The sequence below is a fragment of the Polypterus senegalus genome, unplaced genomic scaffold (assembly GCF_016835505.1).
Source record: "Polypterus senegalus isolate Bchr_013 unplaced genomic scaffold, ASM1683550v1 scaffold_2094, whole genome shotgun sequence".
Taxonomy (NCBI): Eukaryota; Metazoa; Chordata; class Cladistia; order Polypteriformes; family Polypteridae; genus Polypterus; species Polypterus senegalus.
This window is the reverse complement of record NW_024382138.1, coordinates 4013-30255: the sequence shown is the minus strand read 5'-3', so window position 1 is coordinate 30255 and position 26243 is coordinate 4013. Positions and strand designations below refer to the sequence as shown.

The 26243-nt window shown below is 42.8% G+C and overlaps 1 protein-coding gene across 1 annotated transcript; it reads left to right on the top strand.

Annotated features, from left to right (window-relative positions):
* Nucleotides 1-766: 766 nt before the first annotated feature.
* Nucleotides 767-26243, top strand: LOC120520998 (ICOS ligand-like). The gene is made up of 5 exons (XM_039742923.1): nucleotides 767-1138; nucleotides 8617-8907; nucleotides 19166-19312; nucleotides 20513-20611; nucleotides 25053-26243. The coding sequence occupies exons 1-4, from the start codon at nucleotides 913-915 to the stop codon at nucleotides 20566-20568; spliced, it is 720 nt and encodes a 239-aa protein (XP_039598857.1). The 5' UTR covers nucleotides 767-912; the 3' UTR covers nucleotides 20569-20611; nucleotides 25053-26243.

Genomic DNA, 26243 nt, shown 5'->3' with positions numbered 1-26243 from the left:
TAATATTTATAAAAATGCAAAAATTAAAGGAAGAGTGAAGGAGCACCTGTAGAAGACACCTGGAAGTCAATTTACGGGGCTTTCTGATTTTTGGCCAAGAAAGGCTGCAAGGCCAAGAAGGGAATGGTGGAGGCAAAAACATCACCTTGCCACTAGAGGGCACACCGTGCAAGAAGTGATCATAATAAGACTACAACAGAGCAGACAGCGGCGCAGCCATGAGACTCGTGTTATTGAGAGGAAACTGAAGACGAGCAAACAAAGGTGGCATTGGAGTTTACAACATGTCTAGAAGAGACCCCTGGATGGGATTTAAACTTGTCTCAGTCGAAGAAAAATGGTCAACTAGCTGGACATAAAGAGAAAGAGATGGGCAGACTTGGAGGGGAGGGCTGAGCTACCTTATAGTTAGACACGGATTCAAATCTGTAAAGCTGGATCCAGAGCGGTAGCACACTTTTTATTCTACCTTCATTTGCATTTTGAGTTCTGCTCATCAACCCCTTTAATATTTTTAGTTAATAAAAGTTACTTTTTTAGCCAATTTTGGTGTATTTTAGAGTTTAGTGATGCTATGAGAGCGCCCCCTGTCATTTCCACTGTGGAAGCCTCTTCTTGGTGGATTTCTTTAGTGTATTTGGAATTCATGCCACACGCCGTCCATTTTATTTTTTATTTGGTTTGCTCATCATATGATTGCCTTCAAATGCAGTTTTAATATCAACTGTTTTCAATCCACAATGCTTCATCTCCGCTTGCTGACTTGAGTTTCTTTCTTTCATTTCAGGTGATGACTGCCTTCTTTTAACTGCCAACATTGGAGAGACTGTGCAGTTTAACTGCTCTTTGAACACTGAAGAGTCCTTAAAGACAGAAGACATTTCAGTTGAATGGACAGCAAATGAAACACTCATGGTTCATGCCTTTTTCAAAGGAGAGGATGAACTGAAACATCAGGAACCCCAGTTCAAAAACAGAGCGCAGCTCTTCAAGTCTGAACTGTCACATGGTAACTTGTCACTGAGCCTGTCAAATGTGTCAGAAGCTGATAATGGAGGGAAGTTTCAGTGCCATTACCACAACAGAGCTCAGGATAACAACAGGAAAGACCTGTCTAAGCACTGCCTTCAAGTCGCAGGTGAGGAGCGCGAGCATTTAAACACATCCTGTGTGCTACAAGCTTTGTGATCTTTGATGGAGCGTCTCAAATCTGTGTGTGATGCTAAAATGTTAAAATGGTCTTAAGGAGGAGGATTTATGGAGTGGAAGGTGAAATAAAAGAACAAGATGAGCTCCTGCGTAGTGATGTTCCACAGTATGTCTCTATTAAAAAAAGACAGTGTTAAAGGTTTCAAAGAGTGCCACACAAGAATTATACAAATTAATTAATGTCGCTATATGAACATGTGACTTGATTTGCTTTCTGCTGCTCTTATTGAATGAAGGGTAAGTGTTGTGCCTTTAACAAAGTCATGCAAGGCGTGGAGCTGTGGCTGACTCTCCATCGATGCAGAAAAGCAAACAATAAGAGATGAGCGCTGAGTTCATTCCGTGTTTACAGAGAGACTCGTCGTCTCAGTTTGTCGATAAGCAGTACAGTCGAAGTGAGATATATATGAGGCAAATAAAAAATGTGAACCAGATCAGATTCAGGCTCCTGTTAGCAAACAGCTCGTCTCACCACACACAGAGTCCTGCCATTCTGATCCCTCTGCTCATCCCTATGTCCTCTAGGAGTTGAGAACTTGATATGCGTGAGATGAGATTTACAGCAAAAACGAGATGAGCTCAGATGAAAGCATGTCGTGCAGCTCACATTTCCCCCCACACTCATTGGATGAGACGTTCACCTCTTTAAGTTTGTTCTGCTGACTCAAGTGCTAAATAAATCCAACAATAATATTTAATAGAACATCGAGATTTGAGTTGAGGAAACATAGACATGGAATATTCATTTGTTTAATTAACACGTCTATTTGAAAGTTTTACACTTTAAAGCTGAAACATTTTTCTAGCAAATATTCACAAATGGTTCACGTTTCGAGTAAAATTAAAAAGGTGTATGCAATCATTTGACATATTTTTCCAGTTAGCATAATTTGATATTCTTATGTGTTCAAACATAAAAGTCACAAAAGTGGGAAAAAACACAATTAGCACAACATTATAGGTTTTTTCATATTATTTTTAATGTACAGTATAAAACATTATCACAACCTCTTTCTGCATGAATAACAGTAATACAAGTGTACCTTGTTATTTTAACTTTATTTTCCCTTTAGAAGAGTCTTTCACAGCTCACTGACCCTGCAGTTTATTTCTCCAGGGATACTTTTTGTTTTCTTATCACACAGGTCATCGGCCTACTGCTTCAAAGACCTCCTTTCTATTGTTGTGAGCCTCCAAAACATCAAGTAGTTGTCAACATTAACTCCTATAAGATCAAAAGCTACGAATTTCACCTTATGAATGTGCCCTTTTATACTTAAAGAAGTTGAAAGTTTTTGGTAACATTAAACGTAAGACAGATCTTACAAAATTAAAAAAGAGACTCTATTCTTATCAAAAGGCTAAAAGAAAAAGAAGCGAATCAGTATTTGAGCTGCTTGACTGACAATCTAGTGTCATTGAAATGAATTTGAAAGAGGTTATATTTGATGGCAAAAGCTGATGTTCGATGGTACAAAACCGGATGTTGGTTTTAGCTCTCACTGATTTTGCCATTGTGCTACTCCAGACATGCTGTGGTATTTTGCAGATCTGGTTTTGCACATCAGACTTCTCGTTATTTTAAACTGTTAGCTTGCTATCTCTTATTAGTAAAACTCACAGCTTACATGTGGCTCCACAGTGCAGTTTGGGAGAGTTTTGTCAGTTCCATTACTCCGCTTTTTAATTAACAGAGACGTTTTCGTACTGTGGCAGTAGGGGGCGCTAGTGCTCCCTTGAACCCTCAGGTACGACTCCAGACACCAGATAAAAGTCCAAGACTTCTTTATTCTCTCAGTTAACGTGCACAAAGCACTCTCCACACTACTCATATATTATATCAACACTACCACAATATTCTCTCTCCTCCTCGCCCAGACACTTAGCCACCCTACCTCCCAGCTCAGCTCAGTGTCTGAACTGGCCCATAGTCCTTTTATAGCCCCTGACCCGGAGGTGTTCCTGTCCCAACAGTCCACAGTTCCTTATTCCTTCTGGGTCAGGGCAAACAGCCCTTTTCTTCAACCCGGGAGCACGTCATTCCTTCCTGTCACATGACCGTGATGTACTCCCAGGGTTATAGGGCACACAAGAGCCCATGAGCCCCCCTACAGCGACTCCCGGTGGTCCCCAAGGTATCCAGCAAGGCTGTGTAAAAACACTACATAGTCCATAACGCCCTGCTGGAACTCGGGGCCCTATCTTGCTGTCGGGAGAGCTCCTCCTGGCGGCCTGGGGGTGAGGACCGGAGCACGAAGCCGGCAGTCCTCCACACTTTATTTTCCCTTCATAAAAGTCGTTTACATCTCATTGACCCTGCAGTTTATTTTTCCAGGATTCATTTTAATTTTCTTAACACACCACTGGTTGGCCTGCTGCTTCAAAGGCGTCAACTTCAGGTTTTATAAGATCAATAGCTACAGATTTGTCCTTATAAAATTGCACTTTGATACTTCAGCTATTCCAAACAAACATAATACAAATATTTCAATGCAAGTGTACATCTATTTAGCCCAAATAGAAATCACTGACCAAAAGAAGACATCTGCAGGTCCATAAGGTGGACGATTTCTTTAGACGTTTCAAAAAATGTTAAGGATCTCAAACCGAGTGTAAAGATTTGTTCTTGTTAATGATGGTGAAAAGTTTCAGATGTCCAGTAACACAAGGCCACAAGACCGCCTGACCAGCCCCCTCTGGGCATTCTACCTAACATAAATGACCTCAATCAGTCCTCATTGTATTCAGGGTTCTTGTGGAAGGACTTGATGATGACAGTCACATGGACTTCTGGCCTTCAATCCATCAATTAATAAGGTTAATAAGTTAAGGTGGAAAGTCACCTGTGTTTAGGTGCAGAGATGAAGTTGGACAGTTGATTGAGGGCCTTTAAGGTCATTCTGGTCGCTCAGCACATGATATACACACCCAAAACAGAACAATGGAAGTACAATACAAATAAAATGGTGTCTTAACTACACCAAATGCAAAAGAGTGGGAGGATCACAGGGAGAGAACAAAGTTCAAATGAGCAGAAGTCAAGTAACAAGCCTGCTGGTATCCTGTCTGTCCAGTCCACTTAATCCAGTTCAGGGGGATCAGAGTCTACCTGGCAGTGCCAGACACAAGGCGTGGACCACCAATAGGTGGGCACCAGTACACCTGAGGACCAGCCAAGTCACACACACACACACACACGGGGACCATTAGGAAGTCACAGCTCATCTGAACGTGCATGTGTGTGGGAGGAAAGCTGATGGAGACGTAAGGAGGACATGAGGACTTGCACAGGACATCAACTGGATAAACCAGTCACTGGACCTGCAAGGTGACAGCCCTACCAATCTGTCCCACCTGGCAATGAATACAATGGTAGACATCTTCACAATTGTTTGGACACTTTAAATGTGTGAGTTTAAACAAAGCTGTAAAATACAACATAATGAAGTTAAAGTAAAAGTCAAATTAACAGTCCTGCTCAGGTCAGGTTGGGGAGCAGGAACTGGTACAGTGCATTAGCACACCCACCACACGACGAAGCAGCTTGGCATCCTGGATGGCAAGCACCCAACCCAGTCCCACCCTCCAGAAATGACCCTCTATCTGCCACAGTCAAGTGTCACATGGGCGTCCCCTTGGCTTTGTCCAGCCACTCGGGTCCCCAATGAGGCTCTTATACCTCATCATGTTTCTGAGGGTGAGTGCGTCACTCCTCTGAAGTATAAAGTCCACCACAATTAATGCATCGTTGATTTAAATATCACAATGTTATACAGCAGTAACAATACAGTACTAATGATATAACGCAGAGAGGACCACAAAGACAGGACTCTACAGGGCTCCTAAACGTCCGGCACTTAGTATTGTATATTTTGACTGTTTACATAAATTCTCTGATTTATTCGATTCCAAATCTATAAGAATATGTAGTGTTACTTGTAGCTGAGTACAGCAAATCATCCATCCATCCAGCCATTTTCTAACCCGCTGAATCCAAACACAGGGTCACGGGAGTCTGCTGGAGCCAATCCCAGCCAACACAGGGCACAAGGCAGGAACCAATCCTGGGCAGCGTGCCAACCCACCGCAGTACAGCAAATCATTTATTCCTCTTCTTTGTCTTCTTCCATAGAATTTCCCATATTTCTACCCGTTGCATGGCTGTACTCGGGTCCTAACCTGGGATCCTGAGTTGGTTTGTCGTGTGGTGGGTGCGGCAATGCCCTGTATCAGTGCCCGTTCCTACCCTCTCTCTGTCTATGGGGTCAGCCTTCTGATTACCGGTGTAGATCTTCAGCCACAGAGCCGCGTATAACTAACGTATTAAAAAGTGAATGAGGTGCGGCAAACGCAGATATAAAACGTATTCTATAAAATACAAAATGTGAAGATTTTTTGTTCAATTTGTTTTTAATATATGACACCAAAACAACTGCTTCGGATGCAGAACTGAGAGACCTCGATAGTTTAGAAGTTTAATAAATGCTGAATCCACATTTGAGTGCAGGAACTAAACAACAACAACATTCATTTCTAGAGCGTGTTTTCATACAAGTGGAGTCGATCAAAGTGATTTAGAGGATAAAGAAAGAGAAAAAATACAAAATACATAAGAAAAAAATGAAGCAATACTAATTAACATAGAATAAAAGTAAAGTCAGATGGCCAGGGAAGATAGAAAAAAAGAAAAAAAAACTTCAGACGGCTGGAGAGAAAAAGCAAAATCCGCAGGGGTCCCAATGCCACGAGACCACCCGGCCCCCTCTATGCATTCTACCAAAAGGGAATTGAAATTGTCATGAGGGGCGTGTAACGTAGGCATCAGCGAAACAGGGGAGTGGCTCCAGAAGGGGGTGTCAACTTATGGTCCTCATGGTGTCTGAAGTGCTCAGATCTGTCCGAGGCCTAAAACTGTCCTGGCTGCAGCTGGACACTTCTCCTGTTCTTAGCGCTTGGCGCACTCACACACACAGGTGTTGCCACCCTTCATGCCCTGTGTGCTGCCACACTCCCATACAGTATAATAAATGGCACTCCTCCTGATCTCTAGGAGGCTGGTTGTCAAATTGACTGCTGCACTGGGCACATCTCAGGGGCTCCTTATAGCTTTCAGCTTCTTTCCAGTCAGACACCCCTTGTAAAGTTCAGACATGACTTTTTTAATTAAATGAAAGACAAACAATAAAGAATTAGAACAGCAGGGTTCGTCCCAAACATCATGAAGGCCACTTTAGGTCTTAAGTATTTTTCAGAACATTTTAATTACTCATAGCTTTAAGATGCTCAGTTGTAACGGTCATCCCAATCATCCGGATGGGCAACTACACCACCAAGACCTGTGGCCTGGCAACCTGAGGGGCATCAGTCTAAGAAAAATCATACTTCTTCAAATAACTTCCCCAATTGATGATCAAAAATAAGCAAAAGGACAATATATTAATAATATAATTAATATATATATATATTAATGAAAAAGAAGTGAAACAAAATTCCAAACAGTCTAAATATCTCACCTCCCCTAACACACAGAACCCCACGAGGGAACGGCGGAATATTATAATAAACGGTGTAGCAATAAAAAATGCAATGCAAACCCTCTCTTGACCTCACACTGAACATAAAACAAAACACCTAGCACACGTAAAGTCCAGGAAATCGTCCAGAGATTGACTAATGCCAGAGGACCTGAATTGGTTAGAAACTGTCCAGCGCTAACTGCGAGATGGTAGCACTTGATCCTCCTCTCCTGAAATAAAAAGAAACGTTCTCACCATGTTGTCCTCAGCGTGTCCCGTTACTATTGAACCCCGGGGTTTTGTGAGAATGGCGAGATCGTTACATGTCCAGCATTGAGAGCAGCAAGCTGTACAAAGGTACGTGACGACCCGGTCGGCGTTTCTCTGTCTCTTGTGATGCATTCGATGTTGTGTTCTGTTTATTTTTATTTTCTCCTTATTTCCCTCTTCTCATTTAAATAAGAAATAATCTGGATGAACTTGACGGGTGGACAGGAAAATTACTATGAGGGGTCACGGTCCTGCAGCGTTCTCCTTTCCTCCTTTGTTTCCAGGGGACAACATTTACACAGACGCACCATAGACTACATAAATGGGACAACGCTATGAAAGACGCGACTTTGCACAGAACACATTAACACGTCCCCATTCATGTAGCACCGCTACACAGTTTGTAAAATGCCTGTGCAGACCCTTCAGCCTTAGTAAGGAGCAGGAATACTAATACTAATAACTACTAATAAAAATAATAATAAGAGTAATGCTCAAAGGGTTGAAATTTGAGGGAAGGGCTGCTAACACAATGACTTATGTTGTTATAGCGGACACATTTTTCCATCAATAATGTTTTGCATTTCTATTTTCTAAATTACCTTACTACTGTTTTTCTTTTTAAGACTCTAATGTCATAAACGTACATTCATCAGTTTCAAATTAGCAGCACAGTTCAAAACTCCATGAAGCTCTCAGTCCTTTGCGTCTTGCACAGTCACGTCGGCTCTGATGATTTTCTATGAAGGCTCAGACTCAGGTTGGTGTAACACGCCAATGTAAATACTTTTTGAGATTTTCTTCTTTCAGTATGTTAATGAATGAATGAATGAATGAATGCCTTTTATTGTCACTATACACATGTACAATGAGATTAAAAGCAGCTCCTTCAGTGCAGACATATATGTAGTACACAACAAGTAAATAAACAAATAAACAAATAAACAAATGGTGTGAAAAGTTGCAAAAAAGTTCTGCGACGCTATATACAAATGGAAAGAATAACAACTAAACCGAGTTATTGCACATTATTTAAATACTGGAAAGAATAAATAACTATTGCACTATTGGGTTATTGCACGTAATTTAAATATTGCACAATACAGTGTGTAGTCAGTGCATGTGTGAGTTTAGAGTGGTTATGGCTTTTGGGAAAAAACTGTTCTTGAGTCTGTTTGTCTTTGTCTGTCTGGGTGAGTATTGTAGGCCTCACTGTGCATGGACTGTATTTTGATTTGTTTCGTCACTTTCATGACCATGTTGTTATTTCTTTATGCCTTCACACGACAGACCGTTGAACTTTACAGACCTTGGGATCCGAGTGTGATGGTAGGAGGTGAATGGGCATAACCCAACAATGGAGCTCAAACTGGCCTGCGTTTGTTAAAATATTTTGAGTTTCAGTTTGTTTACTGTCGTCTGTAAATCTGTTCTAGGAAATGCTTACTCATAAATTGTGAAACGACTCCAATTCTGTGAGTCAAACTGGGATCTGTCCAGTCCTGTGGCCCAGTCTGATGAGGTCAGTTGTGGCAGTGGACTGCAGGGGATGAAGCTGAAGATGGCAGACATGCCACACACTGCTGGTGTAGCTCCTCTAAATGTGTTTCTGTCTTCGCAGGTAGTTATTCTGACCCAATTGTTACTATATCATCTTCAGCTTCAAGTGACAGTGAGGTCAACTTCACCTGCAAGTCTGCTGGAGGATATCCTGAGCCAAAGGTCTACTGGTCAGTGAATAAGGAGTTGTTTCAGGACGTAAGCCGAGTAAATACAAGAACGAGCAATGACAGCAAAGGGCGTTATAACGTGACCAGCGTCCTGACTTTGAATGTGACAGGAGACGTGTCAGTGACCTGCATTATTGAGAATGAGAGACTGAGAGAGAACAGGACATCAAATGAGGTTCAATGTGAGTTCACTTTATATGTAAGTACAGAAACAGACCATCAGAAGTCAGCAGAGTCACAAAACAAAGCCAGCCAGGTGTCACCACACGTGTGCCATCTGTCCTTCTATTATTGTGAGCTCCTTGAACTCCAGTCGGCAATCACAGACATCCAGGGGTACAAATGCCATTAAGGTCACATTGATCTGGGAGGCCTACATGTACACACAGAAGAGACGTGGCTGAGCGGCTCCGCCGTCATTTTAGGGTACACAGTAACAGAAGCTGTGAGCGTCAGAGTGAAATACTGTACTTGTTCTTTTTTTTTTTTTGCAAATTCAAATAGAGTGTGTAACAAAACATTACTCCTTATCAGAAATCAACGAGCTTATAATTTAAAATAAAGTTTCTGAGTGATCAACAATATGAGAAAAAAATAAAATAGAAAACAAAATCCTGAAAGTGCTGAATTGGAGAATAAATTGGCTCTGGACAAGCTAAGCTAAGGCAACAACAAATTTGATTTAGAAACGCACGGCTGTCAGTTATGAAATGACAATCTATGATATCAAGTCTTCAAACAACACACACACACTAAAGTCATTCCAACACAGCACTGTGAGGACGTGCAGGAGCAGCTCAAGAGCCGGCCAGTTGTTTTTGCTAGAAAGAGTGAGGTGGGCAAGGCCTCTCTGCTTCTTTATTCTGAATCGCTTAGATGGGGGTCTGCCTGTCTGTTGGCCTCTTTTCCCACAAAGTGTGAGGAGCACAGCTGTGATTTCTTAAATTGAATTATACACGAGATGGCAGCCGTGTTCATGTGATCGAAGTAACACCTCGCATCTCTTATCATTTACAATGAACCGCAGCAGCCACTAATGGATCAGATTGTGTTTTGTGTCTTGTTGCTGCCTACACCCTTAACTTTGTAATCTCCAATTAAAACAAAATGGCAGGACCCGACGTTAGGCCGAGGATCAGGTTGATATGGATGTGTTAGTGCGTCTCTACACGGTCCACTTGTAAGCACTGTGCTCAACCACTCGCCTCCCGAGCTCTCGCCGTCTCCCCTTTTTCTCTCCAATCTGCAGTCGTTTCCCAGGACAGTCCTCAGTCGCCTCACCACCAGATCCACCACAAACCCAAGAGAGCTCTCTCTGAAAGCCCCGGGTTTCGGTATCCTTCAGTGCCGCCATATATTCAGTGAACACCTTATGTGTTTGCTGTCCATCCTGCCCTTTTCCTTAAAGCACACGACTCCCGTCATCCCATACTGGGTCAAGTGTTGTCCCCTCGAAGTCCAGGCAGGGACTTCCTGTCTCCAGTCCATCCTTCCTGCCCTCTTAGCAGACTACAACAACTTCTTTCTGTAGCTGATTTCTGTACCAAAGTGTAACTCAATGTGCTGAATAAATAGTAGAAAAAAAAATGACAATTACAACAAAAATTGTATTGATAGAAGAATTCTTAATCAAAGTGAACATAAATGAAAGTACAGCTCCACTACTTTGTCCATCTTTAATGATAAAATGTGATTACATTTTATGATTCACAGTTATGACCAGTGCCCTCTGACTGACCACATATGAGCCCCTCATACCTGACCGACAGACTGTCCTCAAGCTGATGGTCATCCATGTTAAATTCTGAGGTGGTAGTCGGTTTGTCTCCTGAACAGAGTCCTGAGAGAGACTTGCACACTAAAACACAAATCACATTAGGACCACACCTAAGAGTTCTTATGCCCGGTATCAGCCATGGCAGCCTGGCACCTGGATATTACTCAGAAGTGGGCAAGTGTCACGTACCCTGTGTGAATATGTAAGCACCAAGGAAGCCAGGAATGATTAGACCCTGCGTGGGTTTATAAAGCAGACTGGCACTCTGTGAGTGATTGGTGGGCCCTTCAAACAAACATCAGCTACAGTCTGAGAAATCACTTTGACTTTGTGGCTCTTGTGTACTTCATGAAAGCGCCATTGTGGTTCACCCTCAGCTCTGTCTGCCTGACTCTTCTAAACGGTGTCCAAGGAGCAGACTGAGAGTAGCTGGAGTCTTTTATTCACTTGATTTTGTGTCATTTATGTGGTCCAAAGGAGAGTCTGAAAATATAGGTCTGTCATAGATGTCATCGTAGTCCTCCATTGCTTTCTTTCTAGTTTAGTGGCATACTAAATATTTTTGCTCAACCACATAAACACCTTAGACCTAAAACTGTCCTGAAGACTCTTTGTCGTTGGTTTTGGTGTCTCGTCTTTTGTTTCTGTCAGTCCTCCATGTTGAAACTGATTTGCTGTGGTGCTACCTTCAGACATCACCATGTTTAGTCCAGGTTGTCCTGTGTGCTTTAGTCCTGTCACCTCGAAACTGCGTTTACTTACTTCATAAAGACTCACTTCATATATTACTGGACATGAGTGCAATTCTGCATCACCAGATTATTTTATGTGTGTGTGAATATCCATCCATCCATTATCCAACCCGCTATATCCTAACTACAGGGTCACAGGGGTCTGCTGGAGCCAATCCCAGCCAACACAGGGCAGGGCGCCAGACCACTGCAATACTTATATATATATACTACTCAAAAAATGAAAGGAAGACTTTGTAATGAGAGTACAGCATCAAGTTAATGAAACTATTGATGTGGTCAGTGAAGTCGCAGGTGGGCTTGTTCATCAGTTTCAGCTGCTTTGGTGCACTACAGGGTGGGGGGAGCAACAATGAGATGACCCTCAAAACAGGGTTAACAGCTGGAGGAGGCCACTGACATTTGTGCCTCCTCATCTGTTTTGTCACTCGTATTTGTCTACGGTCAGTGTCACTACTGGTAACATGAGGCCATACCTGAACCCTACAGAGGTGGCACAGGTAGTCTAACTTCTCTATCAATATGTTGCATTTCCAGAAGGTTTGCTGTGTTTCCAAGTAAAGTCTCAAGAGCATGGAGGAGATTCCAGGAGACAGACAGGCAGTTACTCTAGGAGAGCTGGACAGGGCCCCTCATAGAAAGTTCTTAACCCATCAGCAGGACCACTGGAGGAACAGGATGAGCACTGGCAGAGTCTACAAAATGACCTCCAGCAGACAGGCAGGTCACTGTTGTGAATGTCTCTGAGCAAACAATCAGAAACAAACTTCATGAGGATGACCTGAGGGCCCGAAGACCTCTAATGGGCCCTGTACTCATTGCTCGCCCAGCACTGTGCAGCTTGATTGGCATTTGCCATAGAATACCAGAATTGGCAGGTCCACCACTGGCGGGCACCCTTTGCTTTTCACAGATGAGAGCAGGTTCACCCTGAGCACATGTGACAGACGTGAAAGGGCCTGGAGAAACTGTGGAGAACGTTATGCTGCCTGTTACATCGTTCAGCATAAGTGGTTTGGTTGGGGGGTCAGTGATGGTCAGACTGGGGAGGAAGGCATATTCATGGAGGGACACACAGACCTCTACAGGCTAGACAACAGTGGGCACCTTGACTGTCATTAGGTATCGGGATGAAATTCTTGGATCCACTGTCAGACCCTATGCTGGTTCCACCTGGTACACGATAATGCCCAGCCTCATGTGGCGAGAGCATGAAGAAACTGGTACCATTGACTGCCCCCCTCCACACACACTCACTCACCTGACACCTCTGGGTGGGACATTATGTTTCAGTCCATCTGACACCTCAGCCTGTCCAGGAGCTTAGTGATGCCCTAGTCCAGATCTGGGAGGAGATCCCACAGAACACCATCTGTCATCTCTTTAGGACATTGTCAGGCATTGCATACAAACTATGGAGTACGATTTGGAGTTGCTGCAATGAAATTTCATCAAAATGGAGTCTGCCCCATTATTTGTTCCCTTTGATTTTTTGGGGTGTCTTTGAATTCAGCCCTCTCTCTGTTGGTTGATCATTTCATTTCCATCCTTTCGTTCCTCACACATCATCATATCAGTCTATAGCAGTAGATAGAGCCAGCAGGAGATCTGATGTGTTTTCAAAGTGTCCCTTTAAGTTCTTTGAGCAGTTTATAAATTCACTACTGCCGTATATGATGTGGTTGGTGATGGAGGGAGTAGCGCAGACAAGTAAGAATTTCTCTGCCCTCTGTACACCTGACAAGTAAGGTCCTCCTAACCCCATATCATAAAGTGTGCTATTAATTAGGATTTCTTTGTGTTTGATTGACTGTATGACTGAAACACCAAGAGTACTGATAGTGACCGTCAGTCGAGTTCAAGTTGGGGTTCAAGGACAGACGCCTCCTTACCATCGTTCAGTGCCCACCTCCCCAGACCCAACAATTCTGGTTGCGGTTTTGCAGTCGTCTGACAGATTAGTTGCAATTAAAAACCAAATGACTTCCTTGAAAGTTTGATACTTTACTGCACTGAATTGGCATGGCAGCTCCTTCTGACTGGAACCATCACTGAGCTAAAGGCTGCCTTCACTTCACTGGTCGTTCTACACTCATAGGTCATCACACATGAAGAGATGAAACTGTTTTAGTTTTTCTGTTTTGTTTTTAATGTAAGCTAAAGCTCCTATAAAAAGCTGAGTACCCTCAAAAGAGTTCGGTAGGTTTAAAAGTTTAGGGGCATCTCATGAAAATGAAACCAAATCTCTCAGAAGCTAAAGTCCGTCACAGTGGTCTGGATTGCGTACCCCGAGTAGGTCAATTTGTTGCTTATTTTGCCATCCCAGGGGTCTTTGAGGGCTCTTGTCAACTTGAGGGATACTAAACCATACAGACAGAGCTCAGTTTGTATCTTGGGTATTCCATATTTAAGTAATTAAAAGTCCCAACTACTTTGACATCTTCTCCTAAATGTGTGTCTGAGGCCAGTTCTAGAAGACTCTAGAAGAGTACTGTGGGAGTGACTGGATGTCTTTAACTCTGTGGTGTAGTAATCCACTAACCCAAAAAGATTAGCCACAGAAGCAGAACCAAATTCCCATGTTTCTGTCCAAATAAGGTGCAACTGAAGGCAGCCTGAGCTCCAACTCTAGTGGCCGGCTTTGGCCTACACCGTGCCAAAATGCTTTTAGCGTCAAAAGTTTTAAAAATAAGCAAAGTTCACAAAACACAGTCCAAGCTCTGCCTGAGGATGGCTGATTTGTAAACTTCCAATGAGCTAAAGAAGGGGGAAGCAAAGGATCTTTATAAAAGGAGATTTCATTTATAAAAATTAGATAATGAGACAAAATTCTCAAAAGAATTTTCAACAAAGCAATCCTAATCAAACTAGTCTGAAAACACTAACCAGAATGCCCAAAACATTAGTTAAAAATGCCAGTAAATACAAAGAATTGGCAACAACAACAAAAAAAAAAAAAAAACACCCTTAGCGATTTGGTGAGGAGCAGAGACATCCAGGAGTAGAGCTGCAGAGCCTCGAACTGATACGGACGCCTCCCTGTGTAGGCACGACCAGCTGGAAGGAGACCTTGGGGTCAACACAGGCCTCGCTGGGAGGAATATGGCCTGGGAACGCCTTGGGATCCCACAGCATGTGCTGGCAAGTGTGGCTGGGGAAAGAGAGACGTATGAGTCTCACTGCTAAAACTGTTGGCCCCCGTGACCTGGTCTTGATTAACGCTGTAGAAAATGAATGAATGAAAAACCACCAAGCACTTACCGTAGAGGAACTGCAATTCCCATAATGGGATGATATTTCCCATGGAAAATGGCAAATATCATGCCGTTATATAAAAAGGGTGGCAGGGCAGATCAGAGCCACTATAGGCCAGTAAGCTTAACATGAAACATCACAGGAAAATTAATGGAAGGAATTATTAAGGATAAGATTGAGCAACACATGGCAAGGACAGGAGTTATTCTGAACAGTCAGCATGGGGTCAGAAGAGGGAGGTCGTGTTTTACTAACATGTTGGAATTCTATGAGGTTGCAACAAAAGGATACGATCAAAGTGGAGCAGATGAGATTATTTATCTGGACTTTCAGAAAGCATTTGATAAGGTGCCACATGAGAGGGTGGGCATCAAGTTAAAAGAAGTGGCAGTTCAGGGTGATGTTTTTAAATGGGTGCAGAATTGGCTCACACACAGGAAGCAGAGGGTGATGGTGTGAGAAACCTCATCAGAACTGGCCGATGTTAAGAGTGGTGACCAGCAGGGGTCAGTGAGGGGCCACTGCTATTGTTAATATATATATATAAATGATTTAGATAGGAATATAAGTAACAAGCTGGTTAAGTTTGCAGATGATACCAAGATAGGTGGATTAGCAGATAATTTGGAATCCGTTATATCATTACAGTAGGACTTGGATAGCAGACAGGCTTGGGCAGATTTGTGGCAGATGAAATATAATATTAATAAATGTAAAGAATTACACATAGAAGTAAAAATTTTAGATTTGAATACACAATGGGCGGTCAGAAAATCGACAGCCCTTAGGAGAAGGATTTAGGAGTCATAGTGGACTCTAAGCTAACAACTTCCTGACAATGTTCAGAAGCCATTAAGAAGGCTAACAGAATGTCAGGTTATATAGCGCCTTGATGTGTGGAGTACAAGTCCAAGGAGGTTCTGCTCAACCTTTATAACACACTGGTGAGGCCTCATCTTGAGTACTGTGTGCAGTTTGGGTCTCCAGACTACAAAAAGGACATAGCAGCACTAGAAAAGGTCCAGAGAAGAGCGACTAGGCTGATTCCAGGTCTACAGGGGTTGAATTATGAGGAAAGATTAAAAGAGCTGAGCCTTTACAGTTTAAGGAAAAGAAGATTAAGAGGAGACATGATTGAAGTGTTTAAAATTATGAAGGGAATTAGTACAGTGGATCGAGACTTGTATTTTAAAATGAAGTTATCAAGAACACGGGGACACAGTTGGAAACTTGTTAAGGGTAAATTTCGCACTAACATTAGGAAGTTTTTCTTTACACAGAGAACCATAGACACTTGGAATAAGCGACCAAGTAGTGTGGTAGACAGTAAGACGTTAGGGACTTTCAAAACTCGACTTGATGTTTTCTTGGAGGAAACAAGTGGGCAGGACTGGCGAGCTTTGTGGGGCTGAATGGCCTGTTCTCGTCTAGAGTGTTCTAATGTTCTAATGAGCCTTTATAGGGCTGGGAGGTGTTGCTCCATGGTGGCAGAGAGGTGGCCCCATGTCTTTGGAAACCACCCATAAACACAAAGGCCCAGAATAAATAATAATAGTTAAAAAACACTCATAAAAAATGTAATTATGCAACTGATTAACATCATTTATACGTAAGCCAGGGTAGTAATTCTGTCTTACTTAAACATAATGTTTGATGCCCATGACTGTGCCCACCTCTTTCTTTGTACTCATCACCAGCTGTCTTCTCCCCTGTAGACTGACGTCTTCTCTGATGACTTTACCTTAAGTGACAATGAACTCAGGGCTCATCAGTGAGGCCTGTTAAGTGCCAGCTTGTTAGTTTATTTTTAAACTTATTATGGAAGAGGAAGGCTCAGGTCCATGAAACATTCAGAATACGGCCCAAGGAGGTAAAAGTTGTGAACTGAAACTAAATTTATAAGCAGGGATAGATAACCAGAAAATCCAACCTGTGAGCTCAGTTCAAATCCTCGGAGTTCAACCTGTGGATTAACCTGTCTGATTAGAGCAGTGCTATGGCAGACGCTGATACTCAAAGTGACAATGCCAGTCTGTCTTTCAGTTACCACTCACTCTCTTTGAATAAGCTGTTGCCAAAATGGGAGAGCAAATGATATTAGCCACAGACCAGGGGCGTCATGCATAACGCCATGCGTAGAACTTGCACTATAACATGGTGTAAGCACAAAAGCCGAAATGTGCTTACGCACAGAAAAATCCAGATGTGTAAATCTGTGCGTTCGCCAACTTCCATGTTCTTCCGCTACATAAATCCCGGTCAGCGTGAAAAGTAACGCTCGTGCACGCGCCTGCTGTCCCGCCCCAACTCCTCCCAGGATTACGCCTCTTTGAATATGCAAATTAAAATAAATAGCCCTTAAGCTCAACGTTCTGTGAAAAGACAATGAGAAAAGCAAGAGGGGAAAAGAGAAGAGTTTCAGCAAATAACAAGTGGAGGCAAAGGAAAAACATATTATTTGTTGGTTTAAACAGTGATATAATTAAAAAAAGGAAGTTGATCAAGTGACATAGTGTCGGAGAAACTCGAAAGCTCATGTTCACAAAGTCGCACAGTGACAAAATAAAAAAGAAGTCACATATCAAAGTCGCTGTGAAAAGGCGAGTCATAGCCCACCGTCTGAGTGTCATATGAAAGCTTATTAGGGTACAGAGAAAAAAAATAGGGACACAGTGGGGACAAAAAGCAGGAAATGTCAACTTCAATCTCGACATGTCCAATTTAATCACGTAGTTTATTTTGTCATTAAAATAGAACATCATAAACTTCATCTTAAAATCATTTAACTAGTTTCTCAAATCACATCGTAATTAAAGTAGCACGTTAAATGCTTTGTTTTGTATTTGATCTTCTACTCGTATGTGATCTGTGTGTGTGAATCACTACTTGCTTCTTAAACTGGCTCTCTTCCTCCAACTGGACACAGAATCCATTACATTCGTGATATTACAGCTCTCTGAATAACTAAAATACTGAGATGTATACGTGATGTCATTTTCATGATGATAGGAGTTAAAGCACGTTATTAAACATGAGATTCACGGTTGCGCTGTGATTGTGCGCGACCTCCGATGAACTAATTAATTGCAGCAGTACTCAGGGGCAGGTCTAGGCTCGTGGTGGTCCTGGGCAGAGGAAGAATCGGTGGCTCCTTCTCCCGCCAATGTCAATATGGTATCTTATGCATGGCGGATGGCCACATCCGTTGCGGACACTGCATAGCATTTAGAGTTCTTGGGATGAAACTCTTTGTGAACCGCGAGGTCCGTACAGGAAAGGTTTGAAGCGCCTGTCATATGAGAAGCAGTTCAAATAGACAGCATGGCTGAGGCAGCGTGTGCTTGATGCTGTATACCGATAATTCTCTCTCCGATCAGCTGCTCCGAGTGGTGCAGTGAGAGTAACATGGAAAAAGATGATCTGCTGAGGCAACCCCTAACAGGAGCAGCTGAAAGAAGAAGAAGAAGTTGCAGTGAGAGTAACAACGCTAAAGCAGCTATGGTATTTGGAATAGTGTGGCCATTCTGTGCACCATTATATTGTTACTGGTTAAATACAATCAGATACATTAAACTAATAAACAATATGCGGTTTGATTTCAGTGTAATTTATAAAGCTGTGTCGGTAAAAGAAAGATAAACCACACAGGAACAGTAGAACTGCTTTGATACTGGGTGCCGCCAGTCTGCAAAACCGAGCGGAGAACTTACGTACGACAGGGTATGAGGTACCGTGGAAATGTGCGTGGCTTTACACCAAGTTTAGGTTTTATACATCGTGATTTGAATGTGGAAAACGTTCTTACACAACATTTCTGTGCATACGCACCATTTATACATGAGGCCCAGGAGATGTGTGTGGGCTTCACAAGACAGGAATAAAAGGAACAGGCTTATGAAGAGTCCGTGGAAAAGCAAGGGGCTTAACTGTTATTGTAGTCCATCACAAATTGCCAGGACCCGTTAGATTGAACACAATAATTCAGCTGAAGCCAATATGTTATGAATGAGAATTGAATCAAATTGAAACACGCAAAGCTAAATGTGAACCTAAAGCACTAAACCAGCACTTGTTTTCAAATCCGTAATCTTGGACAAAAGGCTACAGGTGTTGCACGTCTTCATGTCTCCAATTGTGGGAGGTGGTCATCAGTAGCCATGCGGTGCTTCCTTGTGACCCATCAACTGGCCACTAAAGTCAAAAATGGCGACATTCCAAACTTAAGGATAAATAAACAAAATGAAAGTCTTTCCCAAATAAAAATGTTAAATAAAGCACACACAGAGGGAAATGAAGCCTGTGAATTATGCTTTTAAAATGTTAATGTGACTCAGCAAAAAAAATCCAAGGCAAATAAAAGGCTCAAAAAGCAAGAGGTTTCCAAGTTCTGAACAAGCGCAAGCTCAACGAGACGCACCAGTAAATGGCTGGCTGACACTAAAACTGCATGGCCATCTGAGGTGAGTAGCCAGGCCGTGGTCACCTACTGGATGCCATGTTGTTAACAATGCTTTTACTTTAGCCAGCCAGTAAATGACTCCTCATGCCTTGAGAGCCCTGATCTATTTAAGGCGCAGATGTTTCTGATTTTATCTTTGAAATTCTCCTGTCTTTAATTTTTTCACTACTTGTATGTTTCCTGTCATCTGATTACAGATCTGACTGGACGTGATGAAGATTCAGGCAAACAATTAGGCCCAGTGATAGGAGTAGGGTCAGTGGTGGGGTTAATAGTGCTTACTGTTCCTGTTATCATTCTGATGAGGATGAAGAGGAAGAAGAAGAAGAGTATGACACCGAATGGTATGTTAAACTTAATAAGTACGAACATACAAGCAGCCATTTTCAATATGTTCATCATCATCATTATACATTTATCAAACTTGTGCCCAAGATGTCCTCATATTTGAAGTTTCTCTTTTTGGAATCAGCTTCACATTTATTGGCCAAGCCTGGACACATAGTCTGGACTTTGACTTTTTTTTGATGGCTCCCCATGTCTAATTTCATGACAGACGCAGACACAATCGATGAGTACACACCTTAGACAAATACAAGACGTGCAGTGTAAACGTATGATTACAAAGTGCAAGGCAGTGCAGGAAATACTGAAATGAACCCACATTAGTCCACATATAGGAATACTGTGAGAGAGGAGGGCGTTGGGGTGGGGTGTCCAGACTGAGCAGGGGCTGCCAAGTGAACCATTGGTAAACCTGATTGCCTGTGGACGGAAACTGTCATTAAATCTGCTTGTTTTGGTGTAGTTTAGTGTGTAACACCGGGCAGATGGGAGAAGTTCAAAGACGTGCTGGTTGGTCAGTTATGATTTTCCCTGCCTGCTTCATGACTCGGGAACAGCACAGGTCCTGTAAGGTGGGAAGACTGGTGCCAGTGATCTTTTTGGCAGAGCTGGCTATTCATTGTCTCTGTTTCTTATTGTGTTTATTTGCTGATCCACACCAACCTGTGATGGATGAGCTGAGAACAGACTCATCGGCAGCTGCTGTGGTAGATTGAACTCCATCAGCCGTCGTAGAAAGTCCATCCAGTGCTGTGACTTTGTCATGATGTAGTCCATGTTGGTATTCCATGTCAAGTTCTGTGTGATTATGGAGCCCAGTGACGTGAAGGTTTTCACAACTGGAGCCTTATTGTTAAGTTTAGAGAGGGGAGGTGATATTGGTGGGCGCCACCTGAAGTCCACAGTTTTGGGCGTGTTGAGTTGCATGTGTGAGGTAAAGTTAGCACATGCCCGCAGTGTCTGCCAGCCCTGATCCATGTTATTACAGCCTAAAAGAGGCCCACCTGCAGCCACTAGAGACCACCAGAGACTGTGTATCCTGCCACTTCCGTGAGGTCATAATGTGGAGTTTGTAATCCTTGCATGTCCGCTCTTTTTCTGACAGGTTGAACAGCTCAGTGCTGGACTGCATTCTGAACAAGAGGAGCTCATCTTGCTGCTCGGATTTTCTAAATGAATTTCTGTCCATTTTCTTTAAGTGTCAAGAGAAGACGATGACATTCAAGAGCCACTACGAGAAGGACCAGACATTTAAAAATGCCACATTTAGAAACTTGTAGCTGATGTGAAATATGAAGGTAAGTTTATTCAAACATCCACAATTCATCAAATCAAATCAAATTTTATTGGCCACATATAATTAAATACAAAGTACAATATGTAGGGAAATGTTTACTTGCCATAAAAAGAATGTGTACAAACAATAGGGCATCATGTAGCTCTAGACACAGTCCTCGTACAGGACACACAGATGGACTGTGGACAGAATCTCTGGCTGGCCTTCAGACACTGGCAGTGTTTACCTGATCACAAAACAGAGAAGAGGCCATTGTTGGGATGGCTGGTATCATTGATAGTTTTTTTTGCCCTGGTCACTTGGTATAGATGTCCTCCTGGAAGTTAGGGAGTGCACAACCAGTGATGTGATGTGTCCAACTGACCATATCACTCTCTCTGTCACTCCTCGTTGTCCTGTTGTGTGCTGTTTCCAAACCTGGCAGTAATGCATTAATACCAGGATACTCTCAATGGTGGATGTGTTGAAGTTCCTCAGTAATTGAGAGGGTAGGCTGAGATCCCTGAGGCGTCTGAGCTGATACCAAGCTATGAACATGTTTGGACCAGGTCAGGTCCTCTGTGATGTGGCTGTTAATACTGATGGGGTGGCCGTGCCTCTGCTGTTTTCTCCCAAAGTCCACAATCAGCTCCTTTGCCCTGCTGACATTAAGGAGTAGACTGTTGTCTTGACACCAGTGTGACAGACTCTCCACTTCATCGTGGGTAGGGCTGCTCCCTGTTGTTAGATATCAGGCCTACCACAGCTATGCCATCACAATCCTGACAGAGACATTAGAGTTGTGTACAGCCGTGCAGTCATACATTTAAAGGGAACATGAACACAGCAGAGGACTCAGCACACAGCCCTGTTGAGCCCCTGTGTTGAAGGAGAGGAATGATGAAGTGTTGGCCACCCTCTTGAATCTCCTGGGTTTGCCCTTCTGGAAGTTCAGACCTGCACTTTCCATCATTAAAGCTTCAGGACTTTGGAGTTTTCATCATAAAATCTGTCAGATTTGTCTTTACTGAATCTTACTGATGTTGTACATTTGATATTCCACATATTCACTTAGTCTCCAGGTGTACATTTCTAAATTATATCATGACGTAGAAGCAAAAGCTGATAAATACTTTTACAGTCATTATCATCTAAATATGACTCAGTGACTTGGTTTTTATCACTCAATTTCTAAATTGCATTCATGTTTCATTTTCTTTATTTCACTGTCCACTTATCCCCAAACCTCTCAGTTACTTTTCTGTAATGAAGTACAAATTTTTCTGATGTTGTGCAACTGCCTGATGTTGGAATTCTGTAAAGACACAGGTCTCCCATACAGGCGTGCGTTTATTTTCCAAAATACTGCAAAGCACACAAAGTACACATCATAAAATGTCAAATCAAGAAGCCTGGAGCCCCATTGGTTCTTCCTTCACTGGCCTGAGCTTGTCTCTCTGCTGGAGGGTCTCACCTACTTGCTCACCTCCCAAAATCCCCAGAACTCTCCATTCTTATCTCCCACTTCACTTATTTGCAATCCAGGACTCCCGTCCTCCTGCCATTGAGTTATGTCTGGACTCTTCTCCTAACATTAGCTTCAATATTGCTCTGGTTGGAGGAGACTTCAAATGTCTCCTGGGGTCACGTCCTCTCCCGAGGCCAGATTGCTTTGACTACAGAACACCAGGGATTAACCCCCATAGCAGCCATTGGTACCCCTGTACCTCTGGCCTCTGTGTAGTCCATAAAGTGCCAACTATCTTTGGTCACACACTACCACTCTCGCAGTTCGTGAACTGTGCACCACCATCTGATGTCCTGGAGTAACACCACTGGCCTCCAGCCTGTGATTCCAGCTTGAGAAATTTAAAGTCAGCATAGCCTAAGGTGTCCTGCTTTAGGAACATGTGCTGCCCTTAATTACATTTTTTTTCTTACTTACATTTTTGGGCATCCTTTAATATTTCCTGGTAGTAGTACCCCTTTATGCCCACTTTGGTTGGCATGTTTTTCTCTGGCTCGTGATCTTCACATTCCCTAACCTGGGCCATCTTTGCATCATCTGTCATAAACAGGCCTTTCTCTGTATTATGTGCACCAGTGACAAACACGAGGAGATCCTTCTGTCCATTTGTCACTCGTTTGTTTAGGTAATAGCTAAGCTGTCCCAGTGTGTCATCCAGATCCTTCTTAAAGGTTGTCCAAGGTTTCTGTTTCAACTCCATGTGTTGTAGTTTGTTCCGGATTCACACACTTTGTATTATGAAGAGCTTTCTGACTTCAGTCCTAAATGTATTTCCCTTTTATTTCCACGGGTGTCCTTGACTATGTGATTCAACCTTAAATTAAACTAATTCTACTGAATTAACTTTATCAATGCCTTCAACAGTTTTGGAGACCTGGATAAGCCCCCATACAATGTCCCCTCTTCTCAGAACTAAACGGGTTTAATTCTCAGATTCTGTCATAGTAGGACATGTCCGTAAGTCCTGGGATGTTCCTGGTTGATCTCCTCTGCACAGCTTTAAGTGCTGCTATGTCTTGTAGATCCCTTGTAAACCTGCCATCTCATGAGAGCGTACATACCTGAGAACAACCGTGGAAATTAAGAGGATGTGCATTTTACACAGAAACCAGGAAGTAAGTATTGAACGCGTATTGAAGTTTTACTCAGTAAATAGATTTCTAATAGGGTTATTGACATGAAATGTTCACCAGATGTCGGTAACAACAAACGTAATCCACACATACAAAGAAGTCAAAGCAAAGAAGTCCAGAAATTAAGTTATGTGTAATAAAGTGGAATGTGTGAAGGAAACAGCTGGACACACAATGAAGGTTTGGGGCAGCCGCCTGTACAGTTTCTCTGGGTGCAAAAGGCTTCAATTTCCATACAATGTGTACTGGTTAGAGTCCAAAACAGAACTGTTTAAGTATGGAGGATGAAGGGTTTTAATAGGTGGTTTGCAGGAAGTGACGTCCTCGGGGCCGGGACAGGAAGTGACATCCTCGGGGCCGGGACAGGAGGGATTTCTCGTGGTGGGGATGTGGAGAAAAGAGAAAGGTTTAGTGCACCCCACCACCCCATGGCCTGGCATGGAATTAGCGACTCATGGTCCCTTTGGTTGACTCCCAAGCGCACATGTGTGACAAATGACACAGGGAAGGAAGTATTGAGTGTGCTTACTGAAATTGATTTAATACTTAGTAGAGAAGCCTTTGTTAGTGATGACAGCTTCAAGACGTCTCCTGGATGGAGAAACGAGTCGCACACATTGCTCAGGCATGACATTGGCCCATTCTTCCACACAAACTGTTGTGCAATATGGCTGGCCGTTCATCCTGGCCAATACCCCCAGTCCGCTAGGTGGAGCCCTCCCTGTGGCATGGAGGTGCCCCGAATGCCAGCAGGGAATTATGGACCAAGGAGTTTTTATCCACAACCCTGCTGGATACAATGGGGGCTGTTAGTAAGGCGCTGCAGGGTGGAGCAGCAACTTTTTGCCCTACGCCCCAGAAGTATGTCCGAGTCACATGGACAAGAGGAATGACGTGCTTCCGGGGTGAAGAAAAAGCATTTTTATCTGACCCGGAAGTGTTCCTAGTTACGTGGACAGAGAAGGTGAAACACTTCTGGGTCAAGGACTATAAAGGACTGTGGGAAATCTTCAGATGATGAGCTGAGCTTGGTGGAAGGGTGGCAACGCGTCTGGGAGTGGAGGATTGTTTATTAGTGATTATTGGTTATTGTTTTATGAGTATTGTGGAGGAGGGTGCTTTGTGCACTTTGTGTTAAAAAAGTCAACTGTTTGGATTTTTACCTGGTGTCTGACATCTTGGACAAGGGTTCAAGGGAGCGATAGACCCTCAATCTGTCACACGTCTTTAAATCTTGATGGTTCCGGGGATTTCTTCTATGAACTCTGATCTTCAGTTCTTTCCATAGATTTTTAATTGGGTTCAAGTCGGGTGATTGACTGGATCATTCTAACAGCTTTATTTTATTTATTCTCTGAAACCAATTGAGAGTTTCCTTGGCTGTGTGTTTGGGATCATTGTCTTGCTGAAATTCCCAGCATCCTGGTAGATGGCAGAAGATTCTTCTCAAGAATGTCCTGGTACATTTCTCCACTCATCCTTCCTTCAGTTCTGTGAGGCCAGTACCATATGCTGACAAACAGCTCCACACGTGATGTTCCCACCTACAAACTTCACTTCATTTGGTGAAAATTTCATGTCAATAGCCCCATCAGAGATATACTTACTGAGAAAAACGTTGACGTATTCAATACTTGTTTTCCCCGCTGTAAGGATTTACATGAATCTGAAACATTCATAAAGTGCTGCTGTCTTTGTCCACCAGAGCCCATTTAGAAGGGACGTTATGTAATCAGCCTCTTCTGTTTTCCAAAGGCTGACTGTAATCTTTGTTTTTTTATTCTTTTCCTTGCCCCCTGCAGGTTAACTTGTGCCACTTTATGTGCTCAGACTTCAGTGTCTGAACCAAAGATTTTAAATGAGGGGCTGACGTGCAAACAAACATGTGTTTCGGTTCTTTTCGGACCAGCCTGAAGTCCCCACTGAATGACTAAACTGGGAGCTGAAAGAGACAACCACTTTAAAGGACTTCGGCCACATGAGGCGCCTCACCAAAAAGACTCGGACTGCTCATCACTCACCTCCATCCTAAAGAGCTTTGTCTCCATTGTGCACGTTGTTAGCTGCTCCCATCCCTCAAGTCAAAGTGAAAGCATAATTCAATAAAATGTGAACCTTTCATTTATAAATCTGTGCCACCACTAACTGATGTTGTCTACTCGCCACCTCCTGGCCTGCTTATGCTTTATCACGTCACATTAATGGCACTTATGTTGTCTGCTCCGTGTCATGTTTATATCAAATTATTTCTATATACAGTAGTAAATAGTTTGCATTGAGATTATTATTGACTTAAATGGTCAGGTGCTTTTTCTCATGTGGTAAACGTTTATTCTTCACGTGCTTTGGACTTCAGGACCTGCCATAGTTTGCTACGTGACAATACTAATAAAAGTGCATCTTTTAAAATGAAAAAGGAAGAAGCCGGTGAGAGTAACAGAAAGTAGATGACCACAATCAGCATTGCAGCCCATTTCGCGTGTTGGGATTTACGTACACACGCGTGGATTAAAGTGGAAAGAGGCGATGGGAAGAAGACATGGGCCATCCTACCTGTGGATCTGTCTCAGTGGCGCCTCCAGTGTCAAGGACAGAAAAAATAAATGTGAGTGAGTCACATGGATTGGCCTTGAGCTCCTATGGAGTGGCCTGTGGCAGGACTTTAATTGTGCTTTGCCAAGTCGTAATGAAGGATCAGCCAGATTAAGATGGCATTTATTGGGTAACATCGATGGCCGAGTATGTGGGTCATGGTCTGGTGTGGGTTTGTTTCTTCTTTGAGGTAGGATGTTACATTACTGGCTCTATCAAAATTAAATTACAAGTGTGTATGTTACATAATCTTTGATTTTATGAAATGTCTAAGTATAACAAGATCAAACTGTGACTTTCATGGTTCAATTCTGGATATTCTGTTTAGGGTAAGGGATCTTATTTTGCTGACTGTAAATTGAATAATGTAAAATAAAGCAGTTTCCTTATTAGAAACATTA